This window comes from Diabrotica undecimpunctata, chromosome 8 (assembly GCF_040954645.1).
Source record: "Diabrotica undecimpunctata isolate CICGRU chromosome 8, icDiaUnde3, whole genome shotgun sequence".
In the NCBI taxonomy this organism is placed as follows: domain Eukaryota; kingdom Metazoa; phylum Arthropoda; class Insecta; order Coleoptera; family Chrysomelidae; genus Diabrotica; species Diabrotica undecimpunctata.
Genome location: NC_092810.1, coordinates 117,604,611 through 117,621,678, shown reverse-complemented (window position 1 = coordinate 117,621,678; position 17,068 = coordinate 117,604,611). Strand labels below are relative to the sequence as shown.

Below are 17,068 nucleotides of genomic sequence, written 5' to 3'. Positions count from 1 at the left end.
AACTAAAAGTTAGGAGCCTAAAAATTAGGAATTTATTGTTAGTGGTTAATCATTTGTGAGTGGTTTTAATTATAGAAAAAAAGAAAATAGTCTTGAACCCTATCCTAAGAAGCTCTAGCTTATCATTTGCTGTTTTAAAATTTAATATTACCACGATAATTGTCACCTTTGCGGCGAATTGCGTGAAACGTGCCAACTTTGTATGTGTATTTTTAAAACAATTAGTTTTACTAATTAATTTAAAAAAATGATTAGAACTCAGTTTTGTGTCGACACAAGATTTAAGATGGTTTGTTTGTGCATTATTATTGTAAATCATTTATTAGATAAGCAAAAAAAATTACCACTGTCTTACATAACTCATTTACAATGAATTTATATAGTATAAAATATTTATTCATAAGTGGTACTTGGTGGTGTAAAATAGATTTGCTGAAATTCATCATATGTTAGGAAGGAATACTGGAAATGGAATATTCAGTCAAAAATCTAAAAAACGAGACACAGAATGGAGCATCAACAGATCAGTTGAAACGTAAGATATTTTATTTTATTTTTTTTTTTTATTTAATTTAACGTGCTTGTGACAGCTTCGGCCATTAGCACGAGGCACCGTGGATACAATTATATATAAGGTACAATTACATATTATAATATACTATAGATATATGTATATTTTTTAGTAAGTTTTCTAGCTTCAGGAACTGGAGAGCTGTGATGACTTGGCTCTGGTTCGATAATATATCTGTGATGTCGCCCTTCATGCCCAGTTTTTGGCGTGGTTTATTGTAATGAGGGCAGTCCACAAGGATGTGTAGAACGCTTGGTGGAGATTGGCAATAGTGACAGATTGGCATAGGTGTAGAATTCATTAGGTGACCATGTGGTAATCTGGTGTGACCGATACGCTATCTTCTAGCAACAACCATCTCATTTCTAGTTATACCAGGGATAACGAACCGCTCAATCGTCTGATCTATTTGGTGTAAAAATGTAGTGGATTGTTTCCAATGATTCTGCCAGTAATTTCGTACGAGTTACTTTATAGTAGTTTTTAGGTCACTGGCAATTTGTATATTATGTGGTGTACAATTGTATACAGAAGCTTCTTTGGCAAAGCGATCGGCGTTGTCGTTACCCATAATACTGATGTGGGAGGGAATCCATATGATAGTGGATTTTTTCTACAAGAGGGTGATTAGTAAATAGATTATTGATGGACTGGATAGAGGCAAGGGAGTCTGTACAGATGGCAATATGTTGATTGGGTGCTGTACAGAGTTTGAAGGCTTGGTAAATAGCATACAGTTCACCAGTGTGAACGCTGCATGTGGCAGGTATTTGACATGAACTAACGACTGTTTCCGTAGTTGTAACCGCACAACCAACCTCCGTTTCGCTCTTTGATGCGTCAATGTAGAGTACCCGATCGAATTTCTTAAAATTAAGAATTTCTATTAAGGATTTCCTAATCAAATCCTGGTTGGTTTCTGCCTTACTAAACTTTGTAAGTGACACATTAAATTTCGGTAAAGTTTTGGTACAAGGAGAATTCTGCGGGATCGGGAGAGGGTTAGTTAGGGATAAATTTATATGTGGTATTAAAGTTGGAAGTAGGAGGGCAATAGTGTGTATGCGTGGAGCAGGAGTGTGAGTACTAGTATCGTTGGGTAATGTCAACAGTGTGTGTACTGGATTAGAAAGGTTAGTTGAAGTAAAGGCAGCATAAGAAAGGAGGAGATATTGGCGCCTAAGCCAAAGAGGGGTTTCGTTGGCTTCGCGGTAGAGGCTCTTAGCTGGACTGCTACGAAAAGCTCCTAAACAGAGGCGGATAGCAGTATTATGCACTGAATTAAGGGTTTGTAAGAATGTTTTGGATGCTGACATATATATAAAGCTGACGTAATTAAGTTTAGAGCGAATAAGAGACCTATATACTTTTAATAGTGTACATTCGCTAGCGCCCCATTGGTAGTGGGAAAGTGTTTTGATAATATTTAAATGTTTTAGGCACTCTGCTCTAGTTTCCTGAATATGTTGTTTCCATGAAAGTCGGGAGTCGAATATTAGTCCTAGAATTTTGCGGTGATCGACGACTGGGAGAGGGTGATTATTCACTAAGATTTTAGGGGCAGTGGAGAGTATTTTTCTGGTGAATTTAATGAGTTGTGATTTTGTAGATGAGAGGGACAGGTCGACGGCAGTCAATTTATTTTGTAATAAGTCCACTGATGTTTGGAGAAGTTTGTAAGTAGGAGTGGTCGCAACACCATGGCAATAAATAAGATATTTTAGAAACAGTTTCTTTAGTGTTTTTGTGATTATCGTAGTGGACAATAAATTATTTCCGTGTACCTACTATTTATAAAGTTTTTTCAGTCCTTTCTGTATTTTACCATTTCTTTCGCTCCATAACATGTTTGCCCTTATGGCCCAATATTTTCCCAACCGCATTATGGAAAGTCTTTCTCTTTCCCAATAGTCTTTCTCTTCTCTTCTTCTCTGTTGATTTTGTTTACGATATTTATTTTCAATATTAAGTTTATAAATGACAAAATATGTATATTATTAATGGATTATTTCTTTATTATTAAGAACAGCATATTACAACCAGCTTGTCTTGCTTACAATTATTATATTCGTTGACTTTGACGTAAGTCATAAGTACACTGTAGCCAGCCTACACTATTGTACCATCCTATACTTAACACTCCTCCTCGATTTGAACTTCAATACATTACATAGGAGGAAAAATCGCTTAAATCTAAACCATCAAAAATATTCTTATAATAATTTTACATCAGTTAAGAAACGCTTGACAAAGACCTTGGATGGCAAAATTTTTCTTTTTTGATTAAGGCTTTGTCAATATATATTTGCAAGATTATTTTTAGAGCAAAAATTAATCAATACATATCAATCGTTTTGAAACTAAATCATTTATATAATGCTCTGTTTCAAAAGACTGACACATCGCTATTGTACTCAAATTATAAATTAAAAGTTTTGATTTACACTGTACATTAAAATCAAATGAAATACCTTTTAAGTAAATTAGTTCTTGAGCTGAGGTAGCCGCAGCCATGCCGACAATCATGAAACTGAATTGCCACAATAAAGTACAATACAACCTGTAATATATTTTCTATCAATTTTATTTGATGCCCAATCTGAATAACAAACTAGTTCCTACGGTTTCTTTTTATAAGTCAATATCACAGTACTCTTTTTCCTGCTGCCCAAGTTTGTTGTGTTGGATTGTTTTTCAAGTACTCTACTGAGATATGAAACGGCGAACATAATATCAGGTCTAGATGTAGTTGTAATATACAAGGGACTACGTATAAGTTTCCTATTCGGAACATCAATTACCTCTAGAGTGTTATCTATCTGAAAATTTTTTCCATTGGTGATGCAACACCTTTACAATCACTCATACCAAATGAACTCAGTACCTTTGATATGATTTTGGGTTATCTTAATGTGAGATTACCACTTTCTCTTAATATTGTCATTCCCAAAACGTTCTTCATTTCACCCAGGTCCTTGGCACAAAAATTGTTCTTCAAAATATCTATTGTTTCTTTTATTTTTTGTTCATGTCCTGTTAATATTATATCGTTTACATAAACAAAAATCATGTTTAGATCTAATAAATCTATTTTCTGTTACAACTCTAATAAAAGTATGATTCCAGCATTTTGGTGATTCTTTTAAACCATATAGCGCTATATTTAATTTTAGTCCTTGTGGAGGATAAATATATATTTCTGAATCAAGTTTTTCATTTAAGAAAGCTGTGGGCACATCAAGTTGACAAATTTTCCAATCTTTTTGCAGTGCATGAGCCAGCATCATTCTTACTGTGCTCATTCTTGCCACAGGTGCATAGGTTGATTTTAGTGGATTCTTCTCCTGTACTTAAAAACCTTTTGCAACCAACCTTGCATTATGTATTCCATCATCTTTAATTTTAAAAATCCATCTTGTATCTATTTGTTATCAGGTAAATTAACTGGTCTCCATGAGTTTAGGTTTTCCGATGACTCCAGTTCTTGATTAATTGCATTATTCTACTCTCCATTTTTCTGCGCTTCTTCAAACGTCTCTGGTTCACTATTCAATGATAGTAAGCAATAAGCTAAATATAACTCGTATTCGTTAAAATGTTTTGGTAATGTTACTGCTTTTCCTCTTCTAGTACATATGGGGTTCTCTTCATTACTTTCTCTTTCATTTCTAATTAATTCTTCGTGTTCAGCTAAACTTTTATTTTTGTTGCTTCCATCTTCAGTACCTTTAGAATTTCTTTTATTTTTGATCCAAACTGTTTAATGTTTACTGTTATCATTAACATCATCAATTAAATTATATTTACATTTAACTTGTTTTTCATCAAAAATAACGCCTGTAGATGTAATTATTTTGTTATTTTTACAATACCACAATCTATATGCTGAATTAGAATAACCTACCGTTATTGTTGTTGTAGTTCTAATATCAAATTTATTCGGCTTTGGAAAAATTGCAATCCATCTTTACAACCAAAAACTCTAAGATGATTAATATTATTCTCACCATACCATATCTGACATGGTGTTTCACCTCCATTAGCTGTTGTAGGACTCCTGTTTAATTCATAAGCTGAACATCTCATTGTTTCGCCCCATAAATGTTAGTTTCTGCTAGTATCACTCTAACTTTATTTATCAATGTACGATTCATTCTTTCAGATGTACCATTTTGCTGTGAGGTGTATGGTTGAGTATACTGCAACTCAATACCCATTTGTCTAAAATAATTTTAAATTTATCCCCATTATCTAGTCTGATACTCTTAGTTTTAATATTATGTTTAGTTTTAATTAAATTTAGAAAATCAAGAACATTATCTTCAGCTACACTTTTATATCTTAGCAATTTAATTACTTTAAAATGTGAGAAATCATCAACTAATACCTGAAAATATTTTTCTACATCTAAAGTAGGATTAGCAGCTTGCCCTGATATATCTGAATATATTAAATCACGAGTTCTTTTGCTTTTCTTTCTATACTATAAAAGGTTCATCTTGTACTTTTACCTTTAATACAACTTTCACATACTTATTTGAAAATGGTAGTTGTAAAATTTTTAAGCCTTAATGATTCAAATGGCCTAAGCGTCTATGTCAAATGTTTCTATTAAACTCAGTTTTATCTAAATCATTTGGATTTAAAGCCATACATTCTATGTCTTAAAAGATACAAATGATTTACTTTAGGGCATTTAACAGTATATATTTTTCCAATAATAAATGCATAATCATTTTTAAATACAACATTATTACCCTGTTCAGGTAAATGTGAAATATAAATTAAGTTATGTTTTAAGTCTGAAACAATTAAACCATTAATACTTACTTTTGTTTCGCTATACATTCCCCTAAGTTTACCTTTTTTATTTAATTTTAATTTTTTTACAAAACTTGTTTTATTCAAATTTGTTACATCAATCATATACTCCACAAGTTTATCTGATAAAAAATTTTGTGTACAACCTGAATCTAAAACACAATTTATCTTATATTAAGTGTCCCACAGTTCATTGCGGGATAAACTGTCTCTTCATTTTGCATCATTTCTTCATCACTATTAACACCACTGGACGTTTTCGGATTTTCAACTTCATTAATGGAATTTATCGCAATAAAACTTCTTCTTTAATTCTTCTTCTACATAACCTGCATGCACACAGTTATATCTACAGAGTTTTCTGGAACTAATACTTCTTCTACTCCGGTTAGAAGTTCTGCTTCTACACTAATATGATTTATGTCCCATTTTACCATATTTAAAGCATTTAATATCACTTACTTTGAATGCTGCTTCACTGCTCATATTAGGTGATTTTGTTTTTATCAAATTTCTTCAGTTCTTCATTCAATAATCCAGATTTAACGAACTCCATAGTTACCTCAGTGTTTATTGTTTCTATTGCGGTAATTACAGCTGCATACTCTTCATTAAGGGTTAAAAGAAGATTAGATACTTTGTTTGAGTCATCTATCTTACTACCTACACCTTCCAGTTCTCTTATAATTTTGTCAAAATTCATAAAATGGTCTTTCCAGTTTTTGATCTCTTTTACACTTCAAAGTTTATAGCTTCTTGTTTAATGTAAGCTTGGTAAATATACTTTTTCTTTCGAATACGTCTTCAAGTGCTTTCATCGATTCTTTGCCGGTTTTTGCATCTTCTATAATATTTAAATGTTTATCTGTTACATATTGAACCAAGTATAATGGATTTTCCCTTTGAATCGTCATCTGTAAAATTTTCTCTCTGTGTTGGGTCTAAACTTTCAGTCACTGGTAAAAATGTCCTTTTATTTAATAGGATCTTGACACGAAACTTCCAACTACAAAAATCACGTTTTCTTGATTTATACGAGTACTTTACCTATTTAAGGAGTCAACTGGGCTAATAACCTTTTCAATATTTAGTTTATAAATGACAAAATAGGTATATTATTAATGGATTATTTCTTTATTATTTAGAACAGCATATTACAACCATCTTCTTTTAGTGAAACTATTTTTAAATAAACAATCGAAACGTCAGACTCATTATTTTGTTCATAACTTCAAAACTTCTCTATTTAGAGATTTGATGTCAACAAACAAATTTTTTAGAAAGAAACATACACAAAGTGATAAATTAAAATCGGCTAATAAACAAGAAGTTATTGGAAAATGAACAAAATTCTGTTTTTGAATTTTGTTATTTAGCTTTTTCATTATTTATTAAAATTTGTTTAAATACCCAACTGCTTTATATATATATATATATATATATATATATATATATATATCATTTAAAGATTTAACAAAAACAAATGTTGATCTCAAAACATGTAGGCGCTTTATTTTCATTTTAGCTTATCCTAGATTCATATATGTATTGATGATTGCCTACTTTTAATTCAAATATCCCATAAATTTATTGCATATACATTTGTATTAGCGGGTAGTGGGTAGACACTTTTCTACGATCCTGGTAGAAAATAGGTCTACTTTAGGGAAACGTCCCTGCCCACGCGAGCCATGCTTTGTTCTCAATTCCTTACTGAGAGAAATAATGTCCTAGTCCTTTATCCTTCCAAAATCTAGTTACCTACTTTCTATCCCTTCCTGGTGTAGGGCAGCAGCGATCATCAGTACCAGTTCAAGGCGTAGAGAAAATGATCCTGGACCGGCTTGAAACTGGAATACCACAAGCATGACTGGAGCAGTTTAAATGGTTGTGGTACTGCGATGGGGAAGGCAACGGGAAAACCACCCCATTATATTTTCCACAAATCTAAATGACAGACGAGAAAAAGAAAATGGCCCTCAGTCCGGGGCACCCCTTAAATGGGGAGAGGGTGCGAAGAATCCCCCCGTCAACTACCCAATAAAGTGCACAGAGAATACAAGTATACGACCGAATAATACGCATTGCCACCTGGAACGTACGCAGCTTATTTATGTCCGGGAAACTGGCAAACACTAAAGCCGAGATGATAAGACTGAAAATAGACATCTTGGGGATGAGTAAAGTAAGATGGCCTGGATCAGGAATACAAAAAACAAAACATGGATACATATACTATTCAGGTGGAACCGACCCAGAACATCAATGTGGAACTGCTATATTAGTGTCGAACAAAATTGCTCAATCAGTCATAGACTTTATCCCTCTAAATAATAGAGTAGGAATGTTGAAATTACAAACAACTCACAGAAAACTAAATATTATTCAGGTCCATGCTCCAACAAGTGACAAGTCAGATGAAGAAATTGAAAAATTTTATAACAACATAGATGAAATAATGAGACTGACAAAAAAAAGTGAGATAACGATGATCATGGGTGACTTTAACGCTAAAATTGGTCGTAGTGCTGAAAGAGAACACATGGGAGCATACGGTCTAGGTACCAGAAATAACAGAGGAGATACACTTGTACAATTCTGTGTAGAAAACAATCTGTTAATAGCCAATACCTTCTTCAAACAACATCCTAGAAGGCTATACACATGAAAATCACCTGCAGACAGAAAAGACAGAATTGTTAGAAATTAAATTGACTTCATTTTGCTCAATAACACCTTTAAGAAGTACATACAATCTACGAAAACATACCCTGGAGCTGATATATATGTAGCGGTCACAATCCAGTTATATTGGATTTTCGATTAAAAAGATTTCTCAGTCAAAAAGAAAACAGTGGCAAGAAAAGTAGACATCTCACAACTAAAGAACCCTGAACAGAAAAAAGAAATAAGTATCAAGCTTGAGGAAGAAATAAAAACGATCGAAAACTTGGTACAGACAGACATTGAAGTAACATGGACTGCTCTAAAAACAAAAATAACAAAGATACAGGAAGAAGACATCGGGTTCATAAAACACAACAAAAAAACAAGAGTGGATAACGCAAGAGATCATGGACCTCATGGACGTAAAAAGAAAACATAAAACAAGCCCAATAGAATACAAGCGAATCAACAAAATCATTAGAAAAAAGTGCAGGGAGGCAAAAGAAAACTGGATGACAACAAAATGTCCAGAAATCGAACAACTTCAGGAAAAATACGACACCTTTAATATTCATAAAAAAGTGAAGGAAATGACAGGTAGACACAAAAAGAGACAAAGAAACAATATTAAAAAATGATAATAACGAAATAATTATGGGTACAGAAGACAAACTAGAGAGATAGAAAGAATACATACAAACTCTTTTTGACGACGATAGACCTTGTTCTTCACCATCCACAGATAATCGAATAAATAAAAAAGGCCCAGAAATAACCAAAGAAGAAGTGATTCACGCAGTAAAATCTCAGAAAGATGAAAAAGCCACCGGTCCAGACAATATCAATGTCGAAATACTTAAACTAATTGCAGATAACGAAAGTAAAAGCCTAGATTTAATAACAGCACTATTCAATAAGATATATGACACAGGTAAAATACCAACAGACTGGCTAAAATCAACATTCGTAGCATTACCAAAAAAATCGAGTTCTTTTTGCTTTAAATGTGTTAACGCAACGATGCAGAGACATGAATGTAGATGTATATGCATGTTTTATTGACTATCGAAAAGCATTTGACTGCGTTAACCATCAAAAGATGATCGAAATTCTGAGAACAACTGGAGTTGACGAACAAGACTTGCGAATTATCTCAGAACTATTCTGGCACCAAACGGCAACAATTGAAATAGAGCACACAACATCCAAAGACATACAAATCCGACGAGGAGTGAGACAGGGTTGCGTCTTATCACCGCTACTCTTTAATTTGTATTCGGAGTCTATATTCAGAGAAGCATTAGACGAGGTCCAAGGCGGAATTTAGATTAACGGAATCAGCATAGACAACATCAGATATACTGATGATACCGTCTTAATAGCAAGCAACGTACAAGAACTACAAAATATAATAAATGCGGTAGTTCATCACAGCGAAATGTTCGGTTTACATCTAAACGTTTCAAAAACTAAAACTTTAGTATTTTCAAAGACACCAATAAACGTACAGGTGTATGCCAAGGGTCAAATAATAGAACAGGTAAATTCTATAAAATATTTGGGAGCAAATATCAATAGTCAGTGTAATCCAAAAAAAGAAATCCTATTAAAAATCGAACAAGCAAAGAAAACATTCATGAGCATGAAAACATTTTTTACAAGATCAGACCTTAGTCTACAGCGTAGAATCAGAATGATCAGATGTTACGTTTTTTCTGTCTGACTGTATGGCAGTGAAAGTTGGACAATGGACTCTGAAATAGAAAAAAGAATAGATGCCTTTGAGATGTATATATACAGACGAATGTTGAGGATTCCATGGGTACAAAGAGTTACTAATGTTGAGGTACTTCGTCGCATGTGTAAACAAAAAGAGTTACTGAGAATAATCAAAGAGAGGAAAATGCAATAGTTGGGTCATGTGTTGAGAGGCGAAAGATATGAATTACTTCAAGTTATACTGGAGGAGATGTTTCGACCGCTCATCCGCAGAGATCTTTCACGCAGCAGTCTCTAAAACTACAATTGCCATTTGGATCGCCAACCTTCGAAAGAAGATGACGCAATAAGAAGAAGACATTTGTTTTACAAGCTTTAACATAATCTTTCAGAATATATTACACCTCAACTTAAACACATTGATATTTCTATTGTTACAAACAATTATTCATAAAATAATTTCATCATATATTAATTTAACACATTTCTTTACCGTCACGTTTAACCACACGTTCTTTAATCGTCATCAAAATTTAAGACTTACAACATTACAACTCAATATCACCGAGTCCTCATTGAACATAGACAGCGATATCTCTGTTTCTCAGCCAGCTATCAAAAATGGTTAATACATTAGTTTACAGTGGAACTTAAATGGCTATTACAACAACATAGCATCTCTTAATAGGTTAATGAAATTATTGTCTCCTCTAGTAATCGCTTTATAGGAAACACATCTTAAAACCAACAATTTACATAATATTCAAAACTGTACTAGTTTTCTCAAAAATCGCCACAAAACACGCTAGTGGATGCGTAGGTAGTTTTGTACAAAGTTTTGTAAAAGCGAGAAAAATTAATCTTAACACTAATTTGAAAGCAGTTTCTGTATCTATATCAAGTATCTTTAAAATGTATTTGAAGACTTACACAACTTAGTTGATCATATTCATGCTCCCAATTAATACTTGGTGAGTTGAATTGTCCTAATATCAAATGGGGTAATATAAAACGGAAGTATGTGGAAGATTTTTTTAGAAACTAATATATAATTAAAATCTAATATTAATGAATACTAATAAACTTTTAGCTCCCACAATAGTGGTCTTTTTGACGTGACAACGTCTTAAATTAGGTTGTGGCTCGGAGTCACTCATGAAAAAATGGAACGCCCGCTCACGTCTGTTACGATGAGTCACCGAACGAGAGAGAGGCCCGCCGGACCGGCGAATGCCTTGCGTCTCTCTCCCACTCAAACATGATCGGTCCGCTGGTGCGATGCTATTTCTCCTATCATCGTCCTATCCTCAACAAAATCACTCAAATAGAAATTAGTTAAGTTTAAGTTTACATGTACAATGTTTTAGTAAACAAAATATATTTCTATAGTTAAAATTTGTGCAATTCTTATTTTCATTCAATTCCTTGTTCCTATTGTGCAATTTAATAATATTCATATCAATAAATATTCTACCGAGAAAAAGACGTTGTCACGTAAAATCTTCGCCCGTAAAACCGACTTTACAGGCAACCGATTTTTTTGCTATCGACATATCGTTTTGTGATCACTCTTTTACTACAAGTTACTCTTGAAACAATCCTGATTCCCTATATATATTTTTTTTCTTGGCAATGGGGCTAAGTGCCCATCCAGCCAGCAGCAAATGTGTAATAACGTTCACTTAAATTAACCTATTCTAACTAAACTAAATACACTACAATTCTGGAAATTAAAAGAAGACTACGATGGGAGAGGAACTAGGATTACTTTTCGCACCTAGGGGTCATTCAAGGTGACTCACAGGTAAAAAAAGGTAAAATATTTAGCGATTTAACAGAGGTAACGAGCTTAACACCTACACTAAAGTTTTAAGTTACACATTTTAATAAACTTAAGAATAATTTTACATACCTTGTACATATTTAATGATATCAAATAAAGTAGATTGAAAGGTGGGTATAATTTTTGCAATAATAAACTATTAATAAGTTCTTGTCTTTGATTTAAAATTTACTACAAGCATAAAAAATGTGATCTAAGTCGCAAACCACATTGCAAGTTTTACAAAGTTCAGTGTTGACTACACCGATTTTATATAAGTGTTGAGGGAAGCTTGCATGTCCGAATTTTAGCCTACAGATGGTCACAATATCATTTCTTGTAAAATCAAATTCTTGGTGCCACAAATCTGTCGGATTACTTGGATGTAATAGTGTATATCGTGTGAGGTTATTAGAGCAATAGTTTTTCCAATGCAATTCCCATTTTACCTTAAAATTACTCTTAGAGATCATTAAATATTCTTGACCACCTAAATTGTTGTCGATATGCTCTCCAGTTGTAACGCTTTCTTTGGCTAAGCAGTCTACAACTTCATTGCCACGAAGTCCTATATGAGCTTTTACCCAAGTGAATTTTAATTCGTATTGACTTTTTTTAATTTATGAATTCTTGCTTTTAATTCTCTAATAAAAGGATTTGTATCAGTACCCATCACATTATTTGGGTTAGCGATGCATTTAAGAACAGATAAGGAGTCACTCAAAAAATATATTTTTGACGTGACAACGTCTTAAATTAGGTTGTGGCTCGGAGTCACTCATGAAAAAGTGTAACGCCCGCTCACGTCTGTTACGATGAGTCACCGAACGAGAGAGAGGCCCGCCGGACCGGCGAATGCCTTGCGTCTCTCTCCCACTCAAACATGATCGGTCCGCTGGTGCGATGCTATTTCTCCTATCATCGTCCTATCCTCAACAAAATCACTCAAATAGAAATTAGTTAAGTTTAAGTTTACATGTACAATGTTTTAGTAAACAAAATATATTTCTATAGTTAAAATTTGTGCAATTCTTATTTTCATTCAATTCCTTGTTCCTATTGTGCAATTTAATAATATTCATATCAATAAATATTCTACCGAGAAAAAGACGTTGTCACGTAAAATCTTCGCCCGTAAAACCGACTTTACAGGCAACCGATTTTTTTTTAACTTGTTTTTTTCGACATAATCGCAGGCTTTAATAATTTAATAATACCAATCGTATATGCAGACAAAATGGAAGTATTATTATTCAGTTTGAATTTTTTTAAACGTTTGTTGATGGTATATAGAATGCACATGCCGTACCATTATTTTGTTTTGATGCATCAATATATATTTCCAGAAAATCTGACAGATTTGATAAGCAGGCGCTTAATATATTTTTACTTATTAGTGGTTCCAACATATCAAAGAATTCAGATTTTTCGATTGCAATAGTTCTTTTTAAATCACTATTATAACTACTTGTATTTCTGAAAGCCATACATAATGGAGGAGAAGGTTTTTTTGACCAGTACGTGTTAGTTAAATCGTCGTTATTTAATAAGGCTATTTTATCTAACAGAGTACGGTTTTTAAAAAAAGACTTAATAATAAATTTTTCTGCTAACCATTCCCTTCGTAAAAATAATGGTGGTTCTAGTGCTTCAATCCGAAGTGGTTTCACAGGCGTTGAACACATTGCACCCAAACAGAGTCTTAGGGAAATATTTTGAATTATTTTCAGTCGTTTTAGAATGTAAGGACTAGCTGATCCATATAACGTACATCCGTAATCCAAGATGGACCTAATAAAGGTTGTAAAAAGTTAAACACGATTGAGGTCTGCTCCCCACCAGGTTCCCCTTATGAATTTTAAAAAATGTATGCCTTTTAACATAATTACCTTACGAACTTTATTCCAGAAGATAGCATATATTTTACTTATTATCAATATATATATATACAGGGTGTCCCGGAAAATAGTGCGTTCCTTAACGATATGTGCAGATTGCAGCATTTAAAACAAAAAAGTCTTATAACATTTTTTTATAAAGTTAACCGTTTTCAAAAAAAAATATTATTAATTTTAATCCATTTGATTATTGTTTGCAGAAAAGGAAATACAGCCGGCAACGTTGCGTTCCTTGTTATTCTTCGTTAATTACTGTAAATCAGCTATCATGAATCATCGATCGTTAGGCATAATATGTATTGATACTGATAAAAGTGATAGAGAAAAAGCATGTATTTGTTGTTATTAAATATTTAATAATTAAAGTTTGAATACTGTTTTTACTTACGTGGAAAATTATTATTGCAATAAATGTTCGAAATGGCCACCATTTGCACAGATACACGCGTTTATTCGACGAATCCAATTATTCTTAATATTATAAGTATGTAAATTATGTCTGATTATTTCAGCAGCATCAAAAATTCGTTGTCGCAATTAAGCTTCTGTTTTAATTTTATCCTGGTTGTCGTATACTAATGATTTTAGATGTCCCCAAAAATAAAAGTCCATAACATTGCATTCTGGTGTTCTGGGTGGCCACAGAACGTGTGCATTTCTACCGATCCAACAACGAGGAAAAGTGTTGTCGAGGAAATCTTTCATATGTCTCGTAAAATGTGCTGGAGCCCCGTCATGAAGAAACCACATTTTAGAGCGTATTTGTAACGGAACGTCTTCAAGAAGTATCGGTAGAACATGCTGCAAAAAATTTAAATCGGATTCTTCATTCAATCTTCTGGGAAGTTCGTACGGTCCTATCAGACGATTACCAATAATGCCAGCCCATAAATTTATACTAAATTGTTTTAGAAAATTTGTCCTATGTATAGCATACGGGTTTTCATCACTCCACACGTGACAATTGTGAAAATTAAACACACCATTTCTCGTAAAACAAGCTTCATCTGCACACAACACTTTGCACGGAAATTCGGGTTCTCTGGCGATTTTGCTTTGAAACCATTTACAAAATCTTAATCTTCGAGGTAAATCGCCTTGGTGTAAATCTTGCACTCGTTGGTAATGGTAAGGATGTAACAGTTGTTCCGTAAATTACTTGTGAACAATGTTTTTTGAAATGCCAACCATTCTAGCCACAGATCGAGTACTTACTCTTGGATTATTACTGACTATATCCAAAATCACATCTTCTGCATTTAGTCTACGGTTACTTCGTGTTCTACCGCTAGTTTTTTTAGGTATCACACAACCCGTCTCTAATAACCTTTGGGACACGTTCACAAAACTTCAGGCATTAGGATGTCGTCGTTCGGCATAGCGTTTAACATAAAGTCTAACAGCCCTACTGTCACAGTGGGCTTCACCGTACGTAATTAACATATCGTGATACTCGCGAATCGAAAACATGACAATACTATTTATTCTTGAGCTACGGGTAATTACAACTGTTTACAAATAATGTACCTTTTCTGTATCAAAATAAATTAAACTATCGCATTCTGCCCATACCTTTTGGAGCCCAACGTTGTCGGATGTATTTGCTTTTCTGTGGACACTAATCAAATGGATTAAATTTAATAAATATATATATATATATATATATATATATATATATATATTTTAAAATGTTTGACTTTATAAAAAAATGTTATAAGACTTTTTTGTTTTAAATGCTATACTCAGCCCATACCTTTAAGGAACGCACTATTTTCCGGGACACCCTGTATATATATATATATATATATATATATATATATATATATATATATATATATATATATATATATATGGTTTCAGTTGTTTTCCGGGTTTGACTCCGCGTTAAATATTTTTGGTTTTTAGAAAAACCATTGTTTTGACGACGTTTCGGCAAGGTCACACTTGCCATTGTCAAGTCAGATTCTGCTTCGTCTTGATGTTACAGGCGAACTGATTTCTCGGTCGCTGCACGCTGAGTTTAAATATCTTGTTGCGCTTCTTGTCATTGGTCCTGTGCGCAGAGTGGGCGTGGTCTTCTTCGCTATTTTAATTTTTACGTTTTTCTGCAGAATTGTTTTCCACGTATTTGGGAGTCTTTGGGCATCATCTCTGGTGTTTAAATTTTTCGGATGTTTTTCGATCTCTATGGCTTCTCTGATTACATAAATTTATGACAATTAGTAAAAAACCAATACTAAACGCTCAACTTACAATCAACCAACAGAATATCGAAAGAGTCGAGCAATATACATATCTAGGCACCAATTTAAATAGCCAATGGGACCACTCAACAGAAATTAAACAGCGAATAATAAAAGCAAAAGCAGCATTCGTTAGAATGAGAACCATTTTCAACAGTCGAGACATATCATTAAAAACAAAATGCCGTCTATTGAACTGCTACATATTCACAGTTCTGCTCTACGGAATGGAAGCATGGACACTGACTGTTGCATCTATGAATCGGCTCGAAGCTTTCGAAATGTGGTGTTATAGGCGCATCTTACGTATATCCTGGGTTGACAGAGTTACTAATGTGGAGGTCCTGCTTAGAATGGGGAAAGAATGTGAAATTCTCATGACCGTCAAAACTAAAAAGTTGGAATATCTAGGACATGTAATGAGAAATCCAGAACGTTACGGCCTTCTCCAGCTGATTCTCCAAGGGAAAGTAAATGGTAAGAGAGGACCGGGAAGAAGACGCATTTCCTGGCTCCAAAATTTACGAAAGTGGTATAACACGACTACCACTGAACTGTTCCGCGCTGCAATAAATAAAGTAAAGATAGCCGTGATGATTGCCAACATCCGGAACGGATAGGCACTTTAAGAAGAAGATGTAATGCTGCAATGTTCTAATAAGTAATACACGGTTATTTCAATAAATTTTAAAAACTAAAACTTTATACTTTTCTGCGTCTTAAAACGTTTTATTCTGCATTTTTCATATTCATTTACAATATCAAAATAAATCTCCATAGAATATTTTTGGTGTGACAAAACAAAACCCTTTTAGTATAACATTATACGCTGTAGAATTACGATGTGTTGAAATCGGGCCACATTCTAGTTTCAATGATATACTAAAAAGCGCTAATATTGCGGTGGAAAAAACAAAATCTTGTAAACAAAAACCGGTACCATGGTGGAATCAAGAAATAGCACTAACTGTGAAATCTAGCTAACATGCTTTCAATATTTTTAACAGATTTAAAACAATCTAAAACCTTAACAATTTTAAAAAACTTGTTACAGGCAACAACAAAATATCTTATTAAGAAAAGTATAAAAGAAACATGGTTAAATTATGTCTTTACTATAAACTTATAAACACATATGACTCCAATCTGGAATAAAGTACGTACACTTAATGGTGAATAAAGTTTAATTTCCATTAACACTCTTTCTGATATAAACAAAATAATATCTGTCAAATAAGAAATTAGTAATAGGTACGAGTATTCTGTCAAGTGTATATAAAGCAAATTCGAGCAATGCAAACTTTAATCCCCCATTTTTAGATTTTAA

At 33.3% G+C, this 17,068-nt stretch overlaps 1 protein-coding gene across 1 annotated transcript in view; it reads left to right on the top strand.

Moving 5' to 3' along the window:
* Nucleotides 1–376: 376 nt before the first annotated feature.
* Nucleotides 377–17,068, top strand: part of LOC140448535 (synaptic vesicle glycoprotein 2C-like) — an 86,380-nt gene continuing 69,688 nt past the window's right edge. Inside the window, exon 1 of the mRNA XM_072541618.1 lies at nucleotides 377–535. Coding sequence (XP_072397719.1) covers nucleotides 469–535 — 67 coding nt within the window. The 5' untranslated portion in view covers nucleotides 377–468. The remainder of the gene's footprint in view (nucleotides 536–17,068) is intronic.